Raw genomic sequence first — 20,424 nt, 5'->3', positions numbered from 1 at the left:
GAATACTCAAGTTGTGCATTTGAAGCCACTAAGATTTAGTGGCTGTGATTTACAGTTTCTGAGAAAAAATGATACAAAAATCTTGGCAATTTACCTGATATATTGAAAAATACACAAAGTTGGTAAACAGGAAGTAGAAGTGCAACAGACCTGATATCTCAACTGATATGGGAATCAAACTGAAGTTGCGTGCCAAATATCTATGGGCTGAGAAAAATTGTCTGAAAATATTTTTCCAACTTGCTCATTTTATAGGCATTTTGCACAAGTGCAACTCTGCAAAAAATAATTCTCTGCTTTGTGATCAAGTTACTAAACACTCATATAGAGTTATAAACATACCTCCATGAAATCTTGTTGTTCTCTGATGATGGCAGGTTCTAGAGCTGGTGGATCCTGTTGGGTTATCGCTTCCTGTAGGTCTTTGATAGTACCAGCCAAGGAGTGAAGGTCATCCCAGAATCGCTCAGATACCTCCAGAGTGTCTTCCAAAGCTTGGGTACGACTGTGAGTGGCATCTTTAATTCCCTCATAAAGGTTGATCAACTCATTCAGTTTCTGCTGAACATCTTTAAAAACAAACAATATTCATGTAATCAAGAGCAGTCATTCAAGGAATGTCAAGGTATTTTATACCTATTTACAAACACAAAAATGTTACCTATAATGTTTCATCAACTACATGACCTAGATAGAATGTCAATATTTCTTAGTTAATAACGCTATCCTTGAGACATCATCAATAAATTAAGCACTTTTCCTTCTAAGAAATAAAAAAACCAGGATGGAAAATTAAACTCACCTCTAACAGCGTCATCCTGATCACTGCCAGCTTGTTTGATAAGGTCTTCAGCTGTAGACTTGATGGACTGAAGGGCAGTCTGTCTCATCTCCATATCCTCCAACAATGCCTTCAAGTCAGAAAAAAAAACAAGTTGTGAGCTGAATTTTTTGTAATATAATATAATATCCAACACATATAAAATGTAAGTTGAATAATCAAAACAACAATTATATTACTTGGGTATACTAGCATTTTGAGATTGCTGCCTCAATCCAAAAGTCCACTTATATCATATTAACTACATGTACATACATATACAGATAAAAAAGAAGTGGGGGAAACAAACTTGCAGTGGACTATTATACCATAAATTCACCTTATTCTCCATCAGTTGTTCCCGGAGTTTATCAGGATGAGCTGAGACAGGTTCAGCATTCTCTACTTGTTCACTGGTTGTAGCTAGAGTTTCCAACATGTCCTCTAATTTGTCTGTAAACTGTGAACAAAAAATAATATAAAACAATGTAAAGAAAATAACAACCTGCATTCATTCAACAATTTTAATTTCAAAACTGGGACATGTATGCGTAAATTGAAATTCACTTTATTTTTTTTTTATGCCTAACAAAATAAATCATGATTAAAACAAAATGTTTCGCAGGATGCAGCTTGATACAATTCCATAGGTCGAACCCTGAACAGTTGGAGTAAGTATGAACACAATAGTCAAGCTTAATACAGCTTAAAAGTAACTGAGTTTATTAAACAGACTAATTTGATAATGTACCTCAGCAGACTGCTGAAGAGCCTCGTCAATAGACATAGATCTGTCTCTCAGTGAGTTCCTCATATTGTCTAATTTTTTGTTGTCTTTGTCTAGTATTTTCTGTACTTTGAGACAATCCTGTTCACCACAGAGTTTGACCAAAGCATTTCCTGTCTTGTTCAATCTGTCTATCACAGGCTTGTGGTCCTGGACTTCTTGTTTGAGCACCTTCAAAAAGGAACATGTGATGTAAAAGAATCAAGGCAGTTTGCTTCAATACAAAAGTACCAGTAATATAATATTGCTAATTTTTATATGATGTACACCTGTTTCAAGGAGTAACCTCTCATCAGCAGCATTAAAATCAAATACAAAATATAAATAAATAAATAAATAAATAAATAAATGTATACTGGAAGATCTCAAAACCAAAAGTTTAAAAATAGAAAACCAATATCCAGCACCAAGAAGTTCTACCATGTACTATACAAGGAATGAATCATTGGTGTCTTACAAAATAAAATTGATTTAGATAAATGGATAAGATTTCTTCACAAGAGATTCTATTGAGATTTCTGAAAAAAAAAATGTAATTCTACCACAAATAATAAATCAGTCATTTTTCTTGCCTATAGAAATGTTGAGTTACCAGACCTGAAAGACTACCGTAATTATAAAATATGAATACTTAAAAGCATACCTTAACTTGGTCTTGTTGTTTCTTGACATGATCAGCATCAATAGACATTACATCCAGAGCAGCCAGTGTTGGATCAACTTCAGCGAACCATGTAGCCAGATCTTGGTGAGTGTCAAAAAATGCTTTAGCCAATGGCAAAGTTTGTTCTAGATGGCTTAATCTGTCAACACCAAGTCTACCCACAGCATCAACTTTCTGTTTGAGTTGTTCTACCCTCTCTCTCAACTGTGGGTCATCTTCAAATGATGATTCTCGTAACAGTTTCTTGCCTTTGGTTATGAGTTCTCTTGCCTTGGCCTTCTGGCTGTTGATGTCATCATTCATGGCCTACAGATTAAACATTAATGATCACTACAACATTAAACTCGGATTTCACCGAGGAAGTTTAAAAATGATTACCAGTAGTCATCAAGAAGTTTAACCACAAATTTGGAACTCAAAATGAAAAACAAGGATTTGGGTAAGAACATAGGACTATATTCTTAAGAAATTTTACCACTCGTTCTTCTTTTAAATCATGACATTAATGACTAGAATACACTATGAAAGAACAATACAACTTATTTTTATACATTCATCAAAATAGAGAATGAAATAACCTTTTGTTCTGCCACCTGTTTGGCTAGTTTGACTGGGTCACTGTTGACTGGTTCTGCAGAACTTATTTTCTTTCCTTCATCATCAAACCATTCCAACAGGTCATTCATATCACTTACAATCTGAACAAACAGTATTCATTTTAGAAATATATAGTGGATGTACACTTGTTCATATAAAAAATGCATAAGAATAAATACATGTGTATAAAGACCAACAAAAATGAATTGTTTATTTACAATTAAAATTAAGAATAAAATGAATTGTTTATTTATACTACATTATTTACGTAGTATAAATAAACAATTCAATTAATAGCTAAATTAAAGCTTTTACCAATTTTAAGCTTTTTAAAGTCAAAGAAATAAATACTGAAAAAAAGTGGCACAGTATGGTCATTCAACACTAATAAATATCTACTTACAATTAAAAGAAAATACCATTTACTAAGGAAGGCATTCAAACAGCAAGAAGAACACACTCTAATGAAGAGATCCATATAAAATACTAGTACGTACCTCAGAAGACCTCTGCTTCGTTGACCTTAGTTTCTGTGACCTTCTCTGAATGTTATCATTAACAGCATCATACCGTTTCATGTCCTTATTGATGGTATCCTCGACCCGCAGTCCTGCATCACCAGGTGCCAGTTCTGCCAGCTGGCTACCTTCATTGTTTAAAACCTCTATCACAGGCTGAATTTCTTGTAGTTGTTGTACAAATTTCTGACATAAACATAGTGTTTTATTACTTTATTAGGTAGCTTCAAAAAAAAGCTAGTGTGACTGAGTTAAAATGAGACATAGGAACTAAGCATTTTAAAAACAAATATGTAAGGGATATATATATATCAGATATCAATAAGCACATGAAATAAACAAATGTAAATAAACAATAAAATGTGTAGATGAAACATTGAAGACTACTCCTTACCACCCTTCCTTTAAACCATGTACTGTAAACATATTAATTTTTTTTAAATGAACTTATTTTCGCTATTTTCATGGTGGACAGAAAACCGCTAAAATATAATAACATGAATATTAAATTGTATGACTACATAACATTAATCATTTTTCAAACCTCAAAATTTGATACCTGTGAATATGTTCACATGACAGACTCCAAAAAAAATTAGCAACCACTAAATATAATATGTTTACAGTAACCATTTATATTTTTAAAGTTCAAATCATGTTATACATGAGCACCACGATTTAAGGTGACTTTATTCCATAAGTAAAAACAAAATGTTTGTTTTTGCAGCACATATAAAATAACAAGAGAATCTACTAACCTGCACTTGTTCAAATGCCTCAGGACCAGTTGCCTCTTTGGCTCTCAGCTGAGGCTCAACCTTAAGTACCCAGTCCAGGAATTTAGCATGAGCTTCATTGAAGTTTTTAGCTAGTGGTAGAGCCTCTTCCATCTGTTCAGCAGAGTCAGATACTTTATTTTGTAAGTCTAAGAATCTGTTTTGGTATGTGGTAGTCTTCTTGTCCAGGGCTTCACTGTCTGGACCTAACAATAAATGAAGTATAATACATAATAACAATAGATTTTTCTCTACATGGCATTCAACCTGAAACTAAGTACACTGTATAGCAAAATTCAATGCTCTATTGCGAAATTGAAAAAAAAGAAAAGAAAGTTCAAAGCAATTTTATTTCAGTACATGGAAAGATTAGAACTTCGTGGGTTTACAAGTAAGAATAACAGCAAACAGGAAAGATATATACTAACCTGAGCAGTATTTCTGTAATTGGTCAGATTTTTCATCAAGGTTATGGAAGTTGTACTCCTGGTTAGAAATATCTGCTTCTAAATCCTGTAAAAACATAGAACAATTGTAATTGGTTTCATTGATTAAGACTCATGTCAAATTTCAAAACCAAGATAAGTACATTGATTAGAAATATTTTAGCAAAATTTAAGTAAAAATGTTATTTCAAATCATTCAGCCCCAAAAATCATTTAGGAATCTAAAAAAAAGATTATTCTTATAAGATTGTGAATACAAAATTCTCAGTATACCTTTAGTGATGTGATGATGTTCTCAATGCCTTCTGTGTCCATGGCTGATGGTTCCAGTGAGGCAAACTTCTTCTCAGCAACATCTAACCATTGTATGAGAGGATCTCTGACCTCCTGGTAGTCACGGGCAAGGCTTACAGTGTCCTCTAACTTGTCCAGCCGGTTAGCAGCATTCTGCCGTAAAACATCCCATCGCTGTTGTAGCTGGGATGATTGGTTCTGTATTGCCTTCTGTTCTCGTGGGTCCAGGTTTTTCTGAAGGTTCTCTGCTAATTGTTTGGCAGACTTAACACTGCTTTCTCTATCATCTAACATCTTCATTAAGAACTATAAACACAGAAAAATGCCAATCATTTATAAATAATAATTTATTTACTACTGATACTAGAATTTTGTCATTTCCCTTGGAAAACAAATAGTCTGTAAACTTTTGTTTATTTCCATACTTCTTTCTTTGAAAATAAACATTCATACATTAAAATAAAAATGGCTTACCAAGGATGAACAGAGTTAAATTACTGTGAAAGAACTTTAAGTTGTGGATTCAAATTTTCCTGGATTAGGAAAAATGCACAAGTATATGGATTCTTGAATTTGTGGTTTTGAGGTTTCCAGTACACACATCAATGGGAATCTGCTTTTTGTTGGGAACCAAATTTCGTGGGCTGGCTCACCCACGCAAACCACAAAAATTGGTACCCCAAGAACAATAGTACTTTCACAGTAGTTTTTAAAAATTTCTTTACTTTTTTTAAACAAGGACTTATCCAAAGTGTACTTCATGTTGTTCATTTTTAACTTACTTTCTGCTCTTGTAACTGAGCTTTGACAACCTTATAATCAGTTGATGGAGATTTCTGGTTCTGTACCATTTCCTCTGTCTCTTTCAACCAACTCAATAGTGAGTCTAATGCATCATTGAATTTACCAGCTTGTAGCAAGGCATTGTCCAAACTATGTTCACGATCCAGCACCTATAAAGTCATGCAACAGGCTGTTAGTTATTTAATCTAAAAGCTAGCAGTTACATACTGTCTCATTTCTGTAGACTTTTAAATCCTACTTTTCTTTTTTAAAACTTTCTAGTCTATCTACAAGCCTAATATTGATAACTAGAAGTAAGACTTACTTTAAAAAAGTATACACTAATGTATATAAACAAAACAAAAGCAGGGGATACATACAGTACCAGTTATCTAATTCAATACAAGTTTTCCTCTATAATGTATAAATCTTAATAAGCTATATCATAGTCAAATAATTTAAGGCTTAGTTAGCAAAAGAAAGGAAAAAAACAAGAAATCTAACTACATTTTAAACTACAAATCCTGACTCACCTTTTCATTGAGTTCGGACCATTTATCAACCATGATTTCTAGATCTGATTCAAGACCAGCAGTGTTGACTCCTGGTGCTGAGGTCTGTACCAAATTCTGGGCTTCACCCTGCACTGAGTCCACCCTCTTAAGCAGTGGATCTAGTACTGACTTCTGGAATAACTGTAAGGAAAAAGAAGACATAGAATTGTTATACAATGCAAATACATGTACAAATAGCTCATTCTGTGAACAAAACCTTTAACCATCAGACAAAATAATGTAATTTAGCTATTATCCAACAATTAATGAATCTTACTGGCTATTCATGATGTACTTGCTAAGAATCTAATGTCATGTTCAATTATCAATAATGTACCTTTAATTCCTCTTGCTGTCTCTTGATAGCCTGAACATCATGTCCAATAGGTTCATGCATGTCAAGTTCTGCTGAGGCTCTGTCAATACTGGTTCTCATTCTTCGGAGATTGTCATCCACAGCCTCCATCTCACGCAGGGTGTGATCCAGATCTTCTTTGCGTTTCTCTGCCTTGTCTCTAAGGTTGTCAAACTGTTTCTGTATTTGCTTCATCTTAAAAAAAAATTCAATTCAAGTTGCATATTTTTGTTTTGTTTTAAATTTAGAAAAAGTCAAGTTTTACTATTTACAATTATATTGCACTTTAAATAAAGTGCTTCACTAGAGGCAGCTTGATACAACCCCAGAGGTCAAACCCTGAACAGGTAGGGCAAGTATGGACACACCATTCCAGCTTGATACAGCTCTGTATTTTGAATGCAATCAAATTTTTGAAACAGGAAAACAATTTGATCAAAATCCCAATGGCCCCTTTTTGGTCCCTTATTCCTAAATAAGCACACCCCCAAAATCAATCTCAGCCTTCCTTTGAGGGTATAACATTTTTAGTATAATTTCAGAGAGATCAATTCTCTTTCATTTAAGTTACTATCTGTACATCAGGGAAATGCTTGTTTCTGGTCCCTAAACAATTTGAGTCAGAACACCCCAATATCAATACCAGCTGTCCTTTTGAAGTATGACACCCAGTGGTCCAATTCCAAAGAAATCCATTCACAATCAATCAAGTTATGTCCAGACATGATGAAAACACTTGTTTTTAGCCCCTAATTCTTAAACAGTCTGAGTCACAACCCCCAAAATCAATCCCAGTGATCTGTTTGTGGTATGACACCTTGCAGTACAACTTCAAAGAGATCCATTCACATTTACTAAGTAATTGCCAGGAAATCATGAAAATGATTATTTTTGGTCCCTAATTCCTCAAAGGTTCAAGTCATAACCCCCAAATTTAATCTCAATCTGCCTTTTGTGGTATGGCATCTTGTGGTATACGTGTAATTTCATAAAGATCTATTATACACTAATACTCCAGTTATTGTCCAGATATAAGAATAACAATGATGACAGCATGATGATACTATAAAAAGGAATTCAATAATTACAATTTACATTGACCATGACAAAAACCAATTTTAACATTCTAAGTACTTATACTATTACAAAAAATCAGAGAAATAACTAACAGGAGAAAGTACTCCAGTATCAGTTAGGTAGCCAGAGGCCTTCAATCCATCTGTCTTCCTCTTCACATCATCAATTCTGGATTCCATGTCATTTACCTTAGATACAAATTCCTACAATTTAGATAAGAGAAAAATCAGTGTTTGAACATGCAGATACAAACATTTCATGAAGAATAAAAAATCCCATTACTATGAAAATCCCTTTAAATAAATCTATACTAATAAATAAATATTCTCCCTACAGTATCAAGACAAATTGGTTTACTAATACAATATTATATTTTCAGAGATGTTAACATACAGCCATATGGTGTATATGGTATATGTTTTCTTTAATTCAAAATAAAGATTATGCATACCTACTTGTTAGTTTAAAAACAATTATTAAATTAGCAGAAAATGCCTCTCACCAGACTAAACAAATCACCTTCCTGAATTCATAACATGTAGTGATTCATCTTCCTAAATTTATAGCATGTAGCTCGTGTCAAAAGCATTATCTACATGTAAGTGCAACTACATTTGCTTTTGTGTTTTCCTTGCATGCCATTAAAGCATTTGTCTAAGGGGTTTCTATATTTAGCCACCTACCGGATAAGCCACATACGAGGAAGTGGTATGTGGGCAACCCTTTACCATAGGCCAGGTAATATGATAATGGCTCAAAGAATTTTGATATTTAAATGGCAAATAAAGATACCATTATGATATTTTTGCAATTTAATGACATCTTTTAAATGTTACAAAAGATTTATTTGTGTTCATGTGTGTGGCTGTGTAATAAAGACCAAATTTTTCTCAAATAATGAAAATTCAATTTTTGTGACGTTTTAAATCTGATGCAGAGTGAGTAGTTGAAAAGACATCAGTGTTTCATTGAACTAAAACTCATAACCAAGAAGACAGGAGACATAAGTATGTGAGCAGAAATGGATAGAAGATTCTACATGAAGTACAATCTCAACTCACTGGTTCATTCTGTACATTTTGCATAAGGAAATAAAGCATAGTCATATACTGGGATTTGAAAAGCGATTGAACATTTCCAGTTTTACATTGTCATTCTTGCTAGAAACACACTGACCTAGAATATTCAAGTAATTCTTATCTTTAAGCAAAGATAAATTAAAGAAAACAAGACCAATCATAAGGCAAACAGATAGCAGCCATTGTGTAAGCAACCAAAAGTCATTGCTTAAAATGAAAAATGTATTGACAGATATTTCAATCAAATCAGATTTATTGTATAAGAAAGGGATTTAAGTTAGACTTGAAGAAAACAACTCTTGATAGCACAAAATAGAATCCTGTGAGGATTTTTATCTGAGTCACTAAATTAGTGTTTCAACAAGCTATGAATTGAAATATCTGCAATAAGTTTTAAAAGACTTTAATAATTAATCTTGAAATCTATATTAGAGTCACACCATAACAAAGTAATGCATTTAACCTCGGTGCAAAAGCAGAAACATAGTAACCATACCTCTACTTCTAATAAAATGTCCTTTAAAAACAAATTTTTAACATTAAAGAAGGTTGTTACTGAATAAAAGAAGTACAATAAACATATTACAAAAAGAATTAATCAGAATAGACATAAGAATATCTCATAAATTAAAGTAAAACTGAGTAGATTTGAAATATTTCATATAAAATATTACTTAAAGAGTTTTCAATATTTTTTTTCCATCATAAAATACGAGAAATAATTACATCATTTTCCCTCTGTTGACCTCTGAGCATGGATTCATCTCTACCAATAGGATCCAAGGAGGTGAATTCTGAATCTAAGGAAGCCAATTCAGAACCAACATTCTGTACAAGTTCCTGTAAACACAAGTACATTGTATCTAGTGTCAGGATAATTGCATGTTTTACATGTATAAGACTTCACTTAGTGTCTCTTCTGTATCCATTTGTAAAGTTGTATTTGCTATTGATGGAAGATGTTGACTTTTGATCATTTTTGTAAATATCGTGTTTTTTTCTCTCCATGAAGATAATTTGACCTAATATTCTATTAAGAAAGTAGTTTACTGCCACTTTCTTACAATCTAGACCAGACTTTTCACCCTGATGTGAAAACGGTATACATTAAATTCATACCCATCTTAAAAAAAACTCGGATCTAAAGCAGTTTTATCATATTTTCTTCATCTTGTATTGAAATATTAGGATATTAATATTCAATTTTTGTAGAAGTCATAGGCTCACTGAAGATGTCATACCACACAAACAAGACTATTCAATGTAAATAAATGTCAACCTGGTATTGTGTAAGCACCATGGCACCACTTTCCATTTCTTCCACCATCTCGGCCATGTCCTGTTTCAGCTGTTCATGTCTCTGTTTGGACTTTTCCAGGTTACTGACCAATGGTTGAGCAGCATCACCTTGAACCTGCAGTCCATCCAGCAAGGCCTCAGCATAGTCAATCTGTGATGTCAAAGCATCTACATCTTCCTGCCAGGCCTATAATGAGAAGACTTATGTAATACACAACAAAACTAGATAAAGATAAATATGGTCATTAACTCTTAAAATTCATTTTTGTTCATATAAAAATTGAAACTTGATAGTTTTACAAAACTTAACAATAAAACCATGTTACGGCTGTTTCGATGAAACTTATGAGAAACGGGAGAAGGCACCTATATTCTTTGTATATAGTTAGTTGATCAGGTAAAGTTTAATTAAAAGACATCAATAGAACTTCTATGGGTGGCACTCCAGGTAAAAAAGTGTCTTCCCTGGGTACCTCATATCTTTTAATGGAATAGCCCTTAAGTGACAACCTGTAAATTATTTATCATCCTATATACATATCCTCAACTAAAGTTAAGCAGTTTAAAGCTGCAAATTAATTTTATGCATGACCATACCTTGATCTTATCAATGTATTTAGGATCTCTGGCACCATTTCCTTGTTTCATGTGAGTGTCCAGTTTATCTCTGTATCTATCTAAAGTTATTTCAGATTCCTTCATGTTGTCATGGTACTCCTCCAGTCTTTGGGATAAATCCTCTAATTCTTCAACTCTATCAGCAACAGCTGAAATGAAGATTAACAATTCAAAAATAGTCAGAAATCATGACATTATATGTGTCTAACAAATCAATAAACACTTATAATCTGACATAAATAAACTTTGAAAGTTTATTCAGAGCCAGTATTTCAGAAAACAATGCAATTCTTTAAAAAATGCCCAAAAAAGTATGTGAAAGAATACTTGTTGGTGTTTAATGTCCAGACTATGTCAAAAAGACTGGTTCTTAAAAGGTTGTAAAAATAGGTCAATCTTATATGATAATACATGTATCCTTTCTATAAGACATAATTACTTGTATTTTAAGTTTTTCTATATAACTTACCCTGACTGAGGTTTTCCCATCGCCTGTTGGCATCGTCAAGAATATCTGATACATGGTTCTGGTCTGTATCTACCAAACCAACCAATGACTGGCCTTCTCTATTCAAGTTGTCATGATCATGGGAATGTTTTAAAATGTCTGCTTGCAAGGCCTGAAATACAAAGAGATAGTTCAATGATGTTGACTTCAATGATTAATATGAAAACATTTTAATGTCAGCTGACAAAATTCCATTCTTTCTTGCCTATTCATAGCATTTGGGGTATTTTTCTATAAAAAATTATCTGTTAAGAAAAACAGCGCACATAGTTCTTCAACTATACCTGAGCATCTTTCAGCTTCTTGGCTACAACATCTTTGTCAAGACTCTTAGGATGTATTTTGGCCAGTTTGTCATTGTCTATGCCGAGCCACATCAGTATCTTGTCAAGTTGATCCTGGAAATTCTGAGCATGTTTCTGACTGGCATCTATCTGTTGTGATCTTTGATTGGCCTGTCTGTTAACATCCTCCCATTCCAACTTAATGTCCTCCAATTTATCTGCCAGCTCCTTCGCATGTCTAGATGGAGGTAGTGAGTCAAGCGATTTGTTTCCTTTTCTCAAGATGTCTCTAACTTCTGCACCTCTGTCCTGGATTTCTTGTGCAATCAACTAAAATATACATAATAGGAAATTATTATAACGTAACTATGTACTTGCATCAAGGGGTCATAAATGTAATTAAATTTATAACAAATATTAGAACCACATAACAAAGCTTTTGATTATAATATAAATAACCATGTTATTCAGATGCTCATGTAAAAAATATTTGTTGAAAATACAAAATGTAACTAAACTAGTGAATGTAATGACCATCTAATGATACCTTCTGTTGTTGTGCCTGTTCTCTCAGTAGGTCAAGGTTACCAGAGACAGGAGGTTGTTCATTGATCTTCCCTCTAAGGTCAGACACCCAGTCCAGTATATCCTGGCAGCCCTCTTGGAACTGTTGACCCTCCTGGCTTGACTGCTCAATACTGCTTTTCTTTCCAGCTAAAGTAAAATAAGTTTGTTGAATACTATTTTGGTAAATTCATATGGTCATTAGAACTTTATTATACAATAAAAATGTCACAAAGTACTTAGTTATTAATTTCAAATGGCAAAACATTTACCAGTACCAATGCAATCTCATTTTCAATTCTTGTTGCAATGACAGTAATTTTGATTATCACAAAAAAAAATAAATTGAAAAATACTCCTCAGACTACCAACCTAGAATAGATTCCATATCAGTGATTGGCTTCTCTAGTGCTGAGATTTTATTCTTCAGTTCAGCTTTAGTACTGTGATCCTTAGTATTGTCACCAACTTTTTTGCCAAGTTCCTTCAGCTTGCTCAAAAGAGGCTGCTGGTGAACCAGTTCTGATTCCAAAGACTGTTAAACATATTGAAAACATTATAGTCATTACTTTATAAAAAAGCTTGAACTTTTCAATATGAATAGGTCTGCTTACATTAGGGAAAACTTATTCACATCTAACTAACTTCTGATGCATTAATTTTTTTATGAAAATATGGTTTAAAAAACATTCATAAAGAGCATGTCCTCATTCAACATAAAACAATTTTGATATTTTCTGGGAATTTTTTTTACATGATAGAGAAAATAGAGAAAGAATAAGCATACACAACAGATTTAATCTACCAACCTGAAGTTTCTGAATCTCCATTGCATGTTCCTCAGGATTGGTTGGCTGGATGTTAACAGCATCAACTCTCTGTGTGAATCCTTCTAACCAATCATGTAGTGACTGAAGTGTCTCATTAAACTCTGCACTCATTCCCTCCACAGCTACAAGTGTCTTATCTCTGTCACCAAGACGAGAGTTCAACTGGTTCCAACCTTTACTGATCACAGACATCTTCTCACTGATGTGAGCAGCATCAGTCGAGTCCTGTTGACATTTGTCAAGAATAGCATGTCCAGTTTGTATAAACCTTTCATACAGAGGCTCTTCACCTCCAACCTCTTCCTTAAGGATTTTGATTTGTTCCAGTTGGTTATGGATTTGTGATGGTTCTGTTGCTACAGGTCCCAACACAGCAACCATTTTCTCTTTCTGAGCAATCCATTTCTGAAGGTGAACACCAGCATCTTTGAATTCTCTGATGTCAGAAACCATGGATTCAAGAGCTTTCTTTCTCTGATCTGAGGCGACCTTGACATCAAGCCATTTATCATCTACAAGGGAGATACTATGTGCTTAAGTTGATAATTGTGTTGTATTAAGTCCATGCTCACTTGTGAATACAGTTATTGAACTTGTTAGGTTTATTCATTTTCTTTTCAGTTATTTATGGAACTCATTTTGAGTAAAGTAAACTGATGCAATAACTATACCTATTTAACATTTACCTAGATCAATAAATTGTTGGTGTACCCTGTCCATTCCTGGGACACCCTTTTTGGACTTCATTAGTTCCTGTGACTTATTTCTGATTTCTTCTATCAGGGCCTCTTTCTCCAACAACTCTTTATGGAATGTCTGTAAAAATAATGTAAATATTGCACAAAGTCAAAAAGAATTCAAATCTTAAAATAAAATTTAACAAATGAGTTCTATAGCCAAGTTAAATATACTTTTTAAAAAAGGAAAATGTTTGAATTTATATGAGATGACTTTAAAATAATATTTCTTGAGTAAATACATCCTCCAATGCAAGTACTGATGCATTTACCTCCTGCAGTTTCAGTTGTTTCTTAGCCTCCCTTTCACTAGTAGGTAGTGAAGGGGAGAGACTGGCATCCAGTTCTTTAAGGTCAACCCAGGTCATAAGGTCAGACATGTCTTGAAGGAAGGTCTTTGTACTTGATAACATATTCTGTAACTCTTGGTGACGATCAGCAAGGCGGTCTCCAAGGTGGTCATATCGATGATTAATGTCTACTAACTCTTGCTGGATTTCTGACAGTTCTACAATGAACAATCATTTTCATGAGGAATGGTTGAGAGTTTCAAAAATGATAGACTAAGATTAACATGAATTGAAAGGTCATTATTTTCCAATCATATTTTGTGCAATATACAAGAAGATTTACTTTTTAAAGCAATATAGATAAGTTTTACATAAGATATAACCTTCAGTGTTTTTTATTAGTTCTTACAAAATATACTAGTATTGAGGCTACACTTCTAAAGATAGATCCGAATTTAAACACTTTCATTCCAAAATGATTTTCTGCTAAAGAACCACAATACTGATGCAAGTGTACATACAAAAAGAAAGTTTGCAAAAAATACCCCCCCCCCCCCACCCTCTGCTTATGTAATATCATAAATTAAGGACTTAACCAAGTACTAGAACTTTGTCCTTAATCAACAAAATCTAAACAGGTTCATATTTAATAAATATCATCCTCATCAAAAGTCCATAACTGATAAATGATTACCTTCCAGGTTAAAGTTATCACTTGAACTCTTCTTACTACTTATTCCACTGGAATCACTGGCAGGACTCAGTAGATTAGGTGTAGGAGAACCTGGGAAGTTAAAAGCAGGAGAAGGAGATCTCACTCGAGGTGACATCAAACTGGATAGTCTTCTTCCTCCTAAAATACAGAAAAAACGGGTTTCATGTATGCTTTACACAAAGAAGGATATAATTTCTTAAAATCTTGTCAATAGAACAAAAGTGTGTTTCCTTCAGAGCAAATTTTATTTAATGATATGGTATAATTTCCTCCTGTGTCTTCAGAATCTGAATTGAGCTTCAGAAAAAAGACGGTTTTATCTGCTTTCTATATAAAAATGATCAGCATCAGTATCATGCCATGTGACAGTGCAGTAGTTATAACTTACTCATGATTTTCCTGAATGGACTACTTGGTCTCTTGTCTGGGTTTTGAAGGTTATCATAGGCAGCTCCAAGGTCATTTACTTCATCTATGGTCTCTGCATTCTCTTGATATTCTTGTAATATTGGCTGGAAAAATGACATTCAAAATAAAATTCATAACTTGATGAATAAAATGTGTCAGAATAGCTTAAGCCATAAACTCATACTACTGACATCACACACAAAAAAAGATAAGAAGTACATGAATAAGTAAGAATGACTTTTCAGTACATTTTAATCAGTTTTTTTTTACAGTCTAAAAAAAGATTTCCTTTTTGCTTGTCTTTCCAACTGAATAATCATGAGCAATTTAAGAATAATTAGGGGTTAAAATAAAATACCTGTAGTTCCTCTATTTGTTGTTCAACAATATCTACATCAACAGCAACTGGATCAAATCCATCAACTTTTGTCTCATTTAATGTCAACCATTCAACCACATTCTTCTTCATAGTTTCATATTCACTGCCTTGTCTATCTTTTTCTAATGTTTCCTGTTCACGTTCAGCCAGTAAGGAAACCATATCATGCCAGCGGCGGTCTAAATCTGTAAGGGATTCTTTTACAGCACCAACTTCTGTGGTCCTTGGATCTTCCACTAGAGCTTTTCCAAGAGATTTGAGCTCTTCAACAATTTTTTCTTTCACATCTTTTTCAGATGCTAAATGTTCAACAACATTTTTCACAGTTTCTACAGGTTTCTTGTTCCAATCTCTATCTTCCAATGTTGCTGTATTTACCACTATCCATTGTTTACATTTTTCCAGGGTATCATGGAATTCTTCAAGAGTTTCAGAAATCTCTTCCAAATCTTTGGACTTTTTGGTACATTTTGTTTGCATTGCATTGAACTGAGCTTCCAGATTTCCTACCTTGGCCTCTAGTGACTTTGCAGTGTCAAGGTCACAGGTTTTGATAAGTTCATTAGCCTCATTCCTGATGGCATCTATACTAGGTTTATGGCTATCAATATCTGCCTTGACCATGTTAAGATTCTGGCACTGGTCTGAAAGATTATACCTACTCAAACTGGCATGTCTCTGATTATTCATGGTATTGTCAGTATCCCGTAACCATGACAACATATTGTCCAAAGCATCTTCAACATTTTGTGATTTAGTCAATGCTGTTTGTAACAGATTTGAGCGTTCATTAATTTCTGCAACAACTTCTTCCTGTCTACCACTAATATCTGTTATAATTTCCTGTAAACCTTCAATGTCTGAAGTTTCAATTGAAAGACCTTGGAGATCAGCAACCAGTTCTTTGGCAGACTTTTCAAGCTCTTCAAGTTGGGATTTGTGAGCTATAGCATCACTGCTTAAAGATCTTATCATTTCCATTTGATTTTGTAAGTTGTCAGAATCTACTGAACCAGATTCTTGTCGTAAATCAGACAATTTTTCCTCGGTACCAGTCAGCCAGGACAACAGTTTAAATGTTCCATCATTGAACTCCCTCTGACGAGCTGATATGGAGGAAAGCTTATCACCAAATGAACTACACCTCGTTTTAACCTCATCATAGCGTGTATTGGTGTCCTTCAAGCGCTCAGCGACTGTTTCAGCATCCATACCTTCCATACCTAACCAGCTTAGACGATTGGTCTTCCTTCTGTTTGCCTTGAAAGCATCAACTTCAAGTTTGTGGAGCTAAAATTTTAATGATAAATACTGGATAATTTTATAAAAAAAAATCATAACTTTTTACTAAATCTTTCAGAAGCTTCAAATTGTTAAAGACAGCATTAGATCAACAAAATTACAAAAACAGTTGAAAGATCAACTTGCTGAATGCTTTAATTTCTATGTGATTTTTTCCTTGTTCTTATAAAAGTCAATTAACTTTATTTAACCTTTTAATTAATTTTAGTCATCCATACCTTGGATTCTTCCATATACTTCTGAACTGTCATAGTCAAGAAGCGAATGTCTGCTTGATGGGATACAATATCATTCAGCATTGTCTGCAAAAGGTTAAGATCATTTCAAGTAAGAAGATAAATCATTAACATAAGCTTATTCTTTATCATCTTAAGATTTTAGCATGTCAGTTAAAACTATTGGGGATGAAGAAACTTTATCTCAAAGAAAAAAAGCAATTGTATACTTACAAAAATTGCTACCCATTATTGGTATAAAATAAAGTGTTGGTCAATGTCTGGAATTCAAGATTTATACAAAAGTAAGCAACTTACAGTCTGTTTGTCAGTGACTTGTTTGATGTTGTCAAGGTTACGAGCCTCCATTTCAAGTTCTCTGAGCTGGTTATCAGTACCAACAAGCCATTCAACAAATTTCTCATGTTCTGTTTCATGTTTGGCCAGTTCATCAAAAGCTGTTGTCAAATGTTTTAGCCTGGCAGATGAAGTTTTCTGACATTTGCCAAAGTTAGATTTCAGGTTTGATGCAAGGTGTTGAAGTTCAGTGACTTGTTCAGGTGTTAGCTCCTCTTCATGATTCTCTAGTAATTGTTCTGTCTGGTACACCAAAGCTGCAATGGGCTGTTGGTGCTTCTCAATATCTAATTGTAGATCCTGTAGATAAAAAAAGATATCATCACAGAATGTTACCTATAATCCTGTATCCCACCATAATTGAGTTAACTTCATAACATTACAGTATAATAGTATTTCACTGAAAAATGCTTAGGAATACAAAGATAAAAACAAAATGTTTATAGGAATAACTAAAAAATACTTTCTTCTTTAACTAAGACATTCATTTCATATAAGGCTATGCATTCGTTAAAATTTAAATTCACTCTTGACCAGTACCTTTTGGGCTTGCAAGTGACCTTTGACCTTGTCAAGATCATCACTGATAGGATGGTCATCTCTGAGAAGCTGTTCAACATCAGACAACCAGTTAAGTTCATTATTTAGATCCTGTCCTAATTTGTCATATGAGTCTACCAACCGACCCTGAAATATGACCACATAAACTATATTGTTTCTGTTGGCAATAAAGCAAAAACAAGTTATAAAACCTAAAACAAAGAGAAAGTGCAAAAGCTTAAAAGCTGATTCATTGAAAAGCATGATAGGATAAAGCCAAATGACATGGATTAAAACACTGCTTTGACTTAGGGATTTTAGACAACAGACAGCAGGAATTAACAATTCTGTATCACATGCACTACATCTAGAAAATGAGAAATGTATCATTTTTGAAAAACATTCTTTAGCATAGTTTCAGTAAAGAATGAGTACTCTTCTTTTAAAGCATAAATCACACAAAATTCAAATTCTGAATATAATTCACTAAAGCTAGACTTCATCAGAAGAGCTATTTCAGCAATAATAGGCAAGAATTTTACAAAAAGAAAAACAAAGATATACACAGGGATACTTTAAAGAACATGTATATATATAAAACATACAAAGCAATCTAATAAGGATCCACAGTATATGTAACATGGGTAATAAAGTACAGTGTGAAATACAATGTTCAACTAGCCAACATACAATACAAGCATTCTAACTCGCATGCACAGACAGAAGAGATAAAGTTCGAAGCAAAGATCTAAAAAGGAAGAGTTATAGGAGGGAGGTGAAAGGAACAGCAGGCACCCGCTTGACTACCACCAAGTCACTGAAAATAAAATAACAAACTGTTAAAGTATACATTACATTCTCAGGTGTGCAGTAAAGTAAAAATCACATCAATATCAGACAACAATTATCATGCATATAATGTCATACTAGAAAGGAATTCTACCATATTTTGTAAATTGAAAGATATTACTTGTAGTGATAAGCCATAATTCTAGAATGTTTTGTAGCTGGACTTCAGGAAGCAATTAATACAATATTATTTTAAACAAAGAAAATACAAGCCAGACAATTAGTTACAAGTGAGTTTGACTTTTTTTAAAGAGGAGAAACGATTGGTGAATAGCTATACTGAGTGTAAACCATTGGGTGGGGGAAAGTAACAAGCATATTTAGAATACAGGCACATTTTTTTCAAGTACTTCTTTATGTACATCTATATACATGAAATAAATTAGATGAGCTTTTATGTTCCCCTAAGGTTTATTTTTTTTTTAACTGAAGCCTAACCCAATACCAAAACCATACATATATCTACCCATTACTATATTACGACTGTATAGAGCAAATGCTACTTGAAATACAATATTAGAGATAAAAGTTCCCTCACTTTAAGATGTGCAGTAAAATAAACAATAAAAATGCAGTTGATGCTCAATATACTTATAAATGATAAGTAAAAACTTTTCACTTGGATTACAAAAAATGCAACCATGCAGATTACTAAACTAATAATAGTGAAGATGGAAAATGAATTGGATAAAGAACTTTTAAACATTACATCAAACCAAGACGCAGATATAAAAAAAACTGATTAAATTCCTTAGTCAAATCAAGTCAAGTTTATATTAAAAAAATAGTAATTGAGGTAAAAATGTTTTTGAGTCAAAATCTTCTTAGAGAAATTTAAATATTAAAAATTCAGGAAGAAATCTTCATATACCCTGTATCTCAGATGATTGTGAATATACAGTTACTAAATAAGTCTTTAAAACAGCTGAAAAATCAAATTTCAGATAAACAACTTTGGCTTTTACATACTGCTATTTATCAGATTTAAAACACAAATACATGTATTGGTACTCAGATTTCTGCCTGTGATTGTTTTAGCTTGATTTACTAACTCACTTTAAGAGTAACTGTCAAGATTCCAATTAATATCTACAGAGTATATTAGAAGTGATTAGAAGGGATATCTACTTCAAACACTCTCACATGCTCTCTGATCTCTTATACACTCTACTGGTCAATAACTTGCATGCTTGTCCTCGTTTTCTCAGCAATCATGAACTGTAGTCTAACATAATATAAAGAAAGAACCATTTTCTATGGCAAATCTATTTGATTTCTACTTATGCTTCATGACATAATTTTAAAAAGAGAAGTAAAATATACTGTTACAAGTTCTCTGTTAAAACTAAAATTGTGACTAAGTCAATTACTATGTGGATACCGGTATTTCATACTGCTTTGAATTTCCATATTAGCATACTTTTTTTTTTTAGATCAGAAACTGGATCTTTCTTAATATCACACAAATCATATCAAATCACATGCAAAAGTAAATATTGACTTACATTAAAATCAATGTACAGTAAAATGTCATAATGCAATAATACAATTGTCTAACATAATAAAGCACTAAGGATCCAAGTTCAAACAAAGGAAAACTAAAGTAAACTTCTGCCTTTGTAAACACCATGCAGGAACGGTTCATGTCAAAGCATTGAAACGTAAGGTTGGCAAGTATCATATTTCTTTGTTATAGACATCATGCCGAAAATAATAGAAACTGAAGTCACATGCTTTTATACTCCAAATTTGTTAAGCAGAAACACATTAATATGTTGC

At 33.2% G+C, this 20,424-nt stretch overlaps 1 protein-coding gene across 26 annotated transcripts in view; it reads right to left on the bottom strand.

The window, feature by feature from the left end:
- Nucleotides 1-20,424, bottom strand: part of LOC148629357 (microtubule-actin cross-linking factor 1, isoforms 1/2/3/4/5-like) — a 123,929-nt gene that overhangs the window by 17,809 nt on the left and 85,696 nt on the right. For 24 of the 26 annotated variants that reach the window (XM_088548803.1, XM_088548794.1, XM_088548812.1 and 21 more), the window contains 31 exons: nucleotides 17,797-17,943; nucleotides 17,218-17,556; nucleotides 16,903-16,986; nucleotides 15,362-16,672; nucleotides 14,984-15,107; nucleotides 14,575-14,733; nucleotides 13,863-14,098; nucleotides 13,540-13,669; nucleotides 12,833-13,365; nucleotides 12,396-12,558; nucleotides 12,007-12,173; nucleotides 11,460-11,789; nucleotides 11,137-11,287; nucleotides 10,647-10,816; nucleotides 10,030-10,236; nucleotides 9,477-9,590; nucleotides 9,247-9,267; nucleotides 7,764-7,874; nucleotides 6,577-6,789; nucleotides 6,219-6,380; nucleotides 5,685-5,855; nucleotides 4,882-5,208; nucleotides 4,591-4,675; nucleotides 4,145-4,368; nucleotides 3,366-3,572; nucleotides 2,850-2,969; nucleotides 2,251-2,577; nucleotides 1,572-1,778; nucleotides 1,161-1,280; nucleotides 803-911; nucleotides 343-569 (listed from right to left, as the gene is read on the bottom strand). In XM_088548803.1, coding sequence (XP_088404929.1) covers nucleotides 343-569; nucleotides 803-911; nucleotides 1,161-1,280; nucleotides 1,572-1,778; nucleotides 2,251-2,577; nucleotides 2,850-2,969; nucleotides 3,366-3,572; nucleotides 4,145-4,368; nucleotides 4,591-4,675; nucleotides 4,882-5,208; nucleotides 5,685-5,855; nucleotides 6,219-6,380; nucleotides 6,577-6,789; nucleotides 7,764-7,874; nucleotides 9,247-9,267; nucleotides 9,477-9,590; nucleotides 10,030-10,236; nucleotides 10,647-10,816; nucleotides 11,137-11,287; nucleotides 11,460-11,789; nucleotides 12,007-12,173; nucleotides 12,396-12,558; nucleotides 12,833-13,365; nucleotides 13,540-13,669; nucleotides 13,863-14,098; nucleotides 14,575-14,733; nucleotides 14,984-15,107; nucleotides 15,362-16,672; nucleotides 16,903-16,986; nucleotides 17,218-17,556; nucleotides 17,797-17,943 — 6,996 coding nt within the window. The remainder of the gene's footprint in view (nucleotides 1-342; nucleotides 570-802; nucleotides 912-1,160; nucleotides 1,281-1,571; nucleotides 1,779-2,250; nucleotides 2,578-2,849; nucleotides 2,970-3,365; nucleotides 3,573-4,144; nucleotides 4,369-4,590; nucleotides 4,676-4,881; nucleotides 5,209-5,684; nucleotides 5,856-6,218; nucleotides 6,381-6,576; nucleotides 6,790-7,763; nucleotides 7,875-9,246; nucleotides 9,268-9,476; nucleotides 9,591-10,029; nucleotides 10,237-10,646; nucleotides 10,817-11,136; nucleotides 11,288-11,459; nucleotides 11,790-12,006; nucleotides 12,174-12,395; nucleotides 12,559-12,832; nucleotides 13,366-13,539; nucleotides 13,670-13,862; nucleotides 14,099-14,574; nucleotides 14,734-14,983; nucleotides 15,108-15,361; nucleotides 16,673-16,902; nucleotides 16,987-17,217; nucleotides 17,557-17,796; nucleotides 17,944-20,424) is intronic. The other 2 variants (XM_088548861.1, XM_088548995.1) reach the window with 1 other exon arrangement.

This window comes from Perna viridis, chromosome 1, assembly GCF_037379345.1.
Source record: "Perna viridis isolate PV_CMFRI_1.1 ecotype Kerala chromosome 1, ASM3737934v1, whole genome shotgun sequence".
Classification (NCBI taxonomy): Eukaryota; Metazoa; Mollusca; class Bivalvia; order Mytilida; family Mytilidae; genus Perna; species Perna viridis.
Note: the sequence above shows the minus strand (reverse complement) of the source record. Positions and strands in the feature narration are given on the sequence as shown.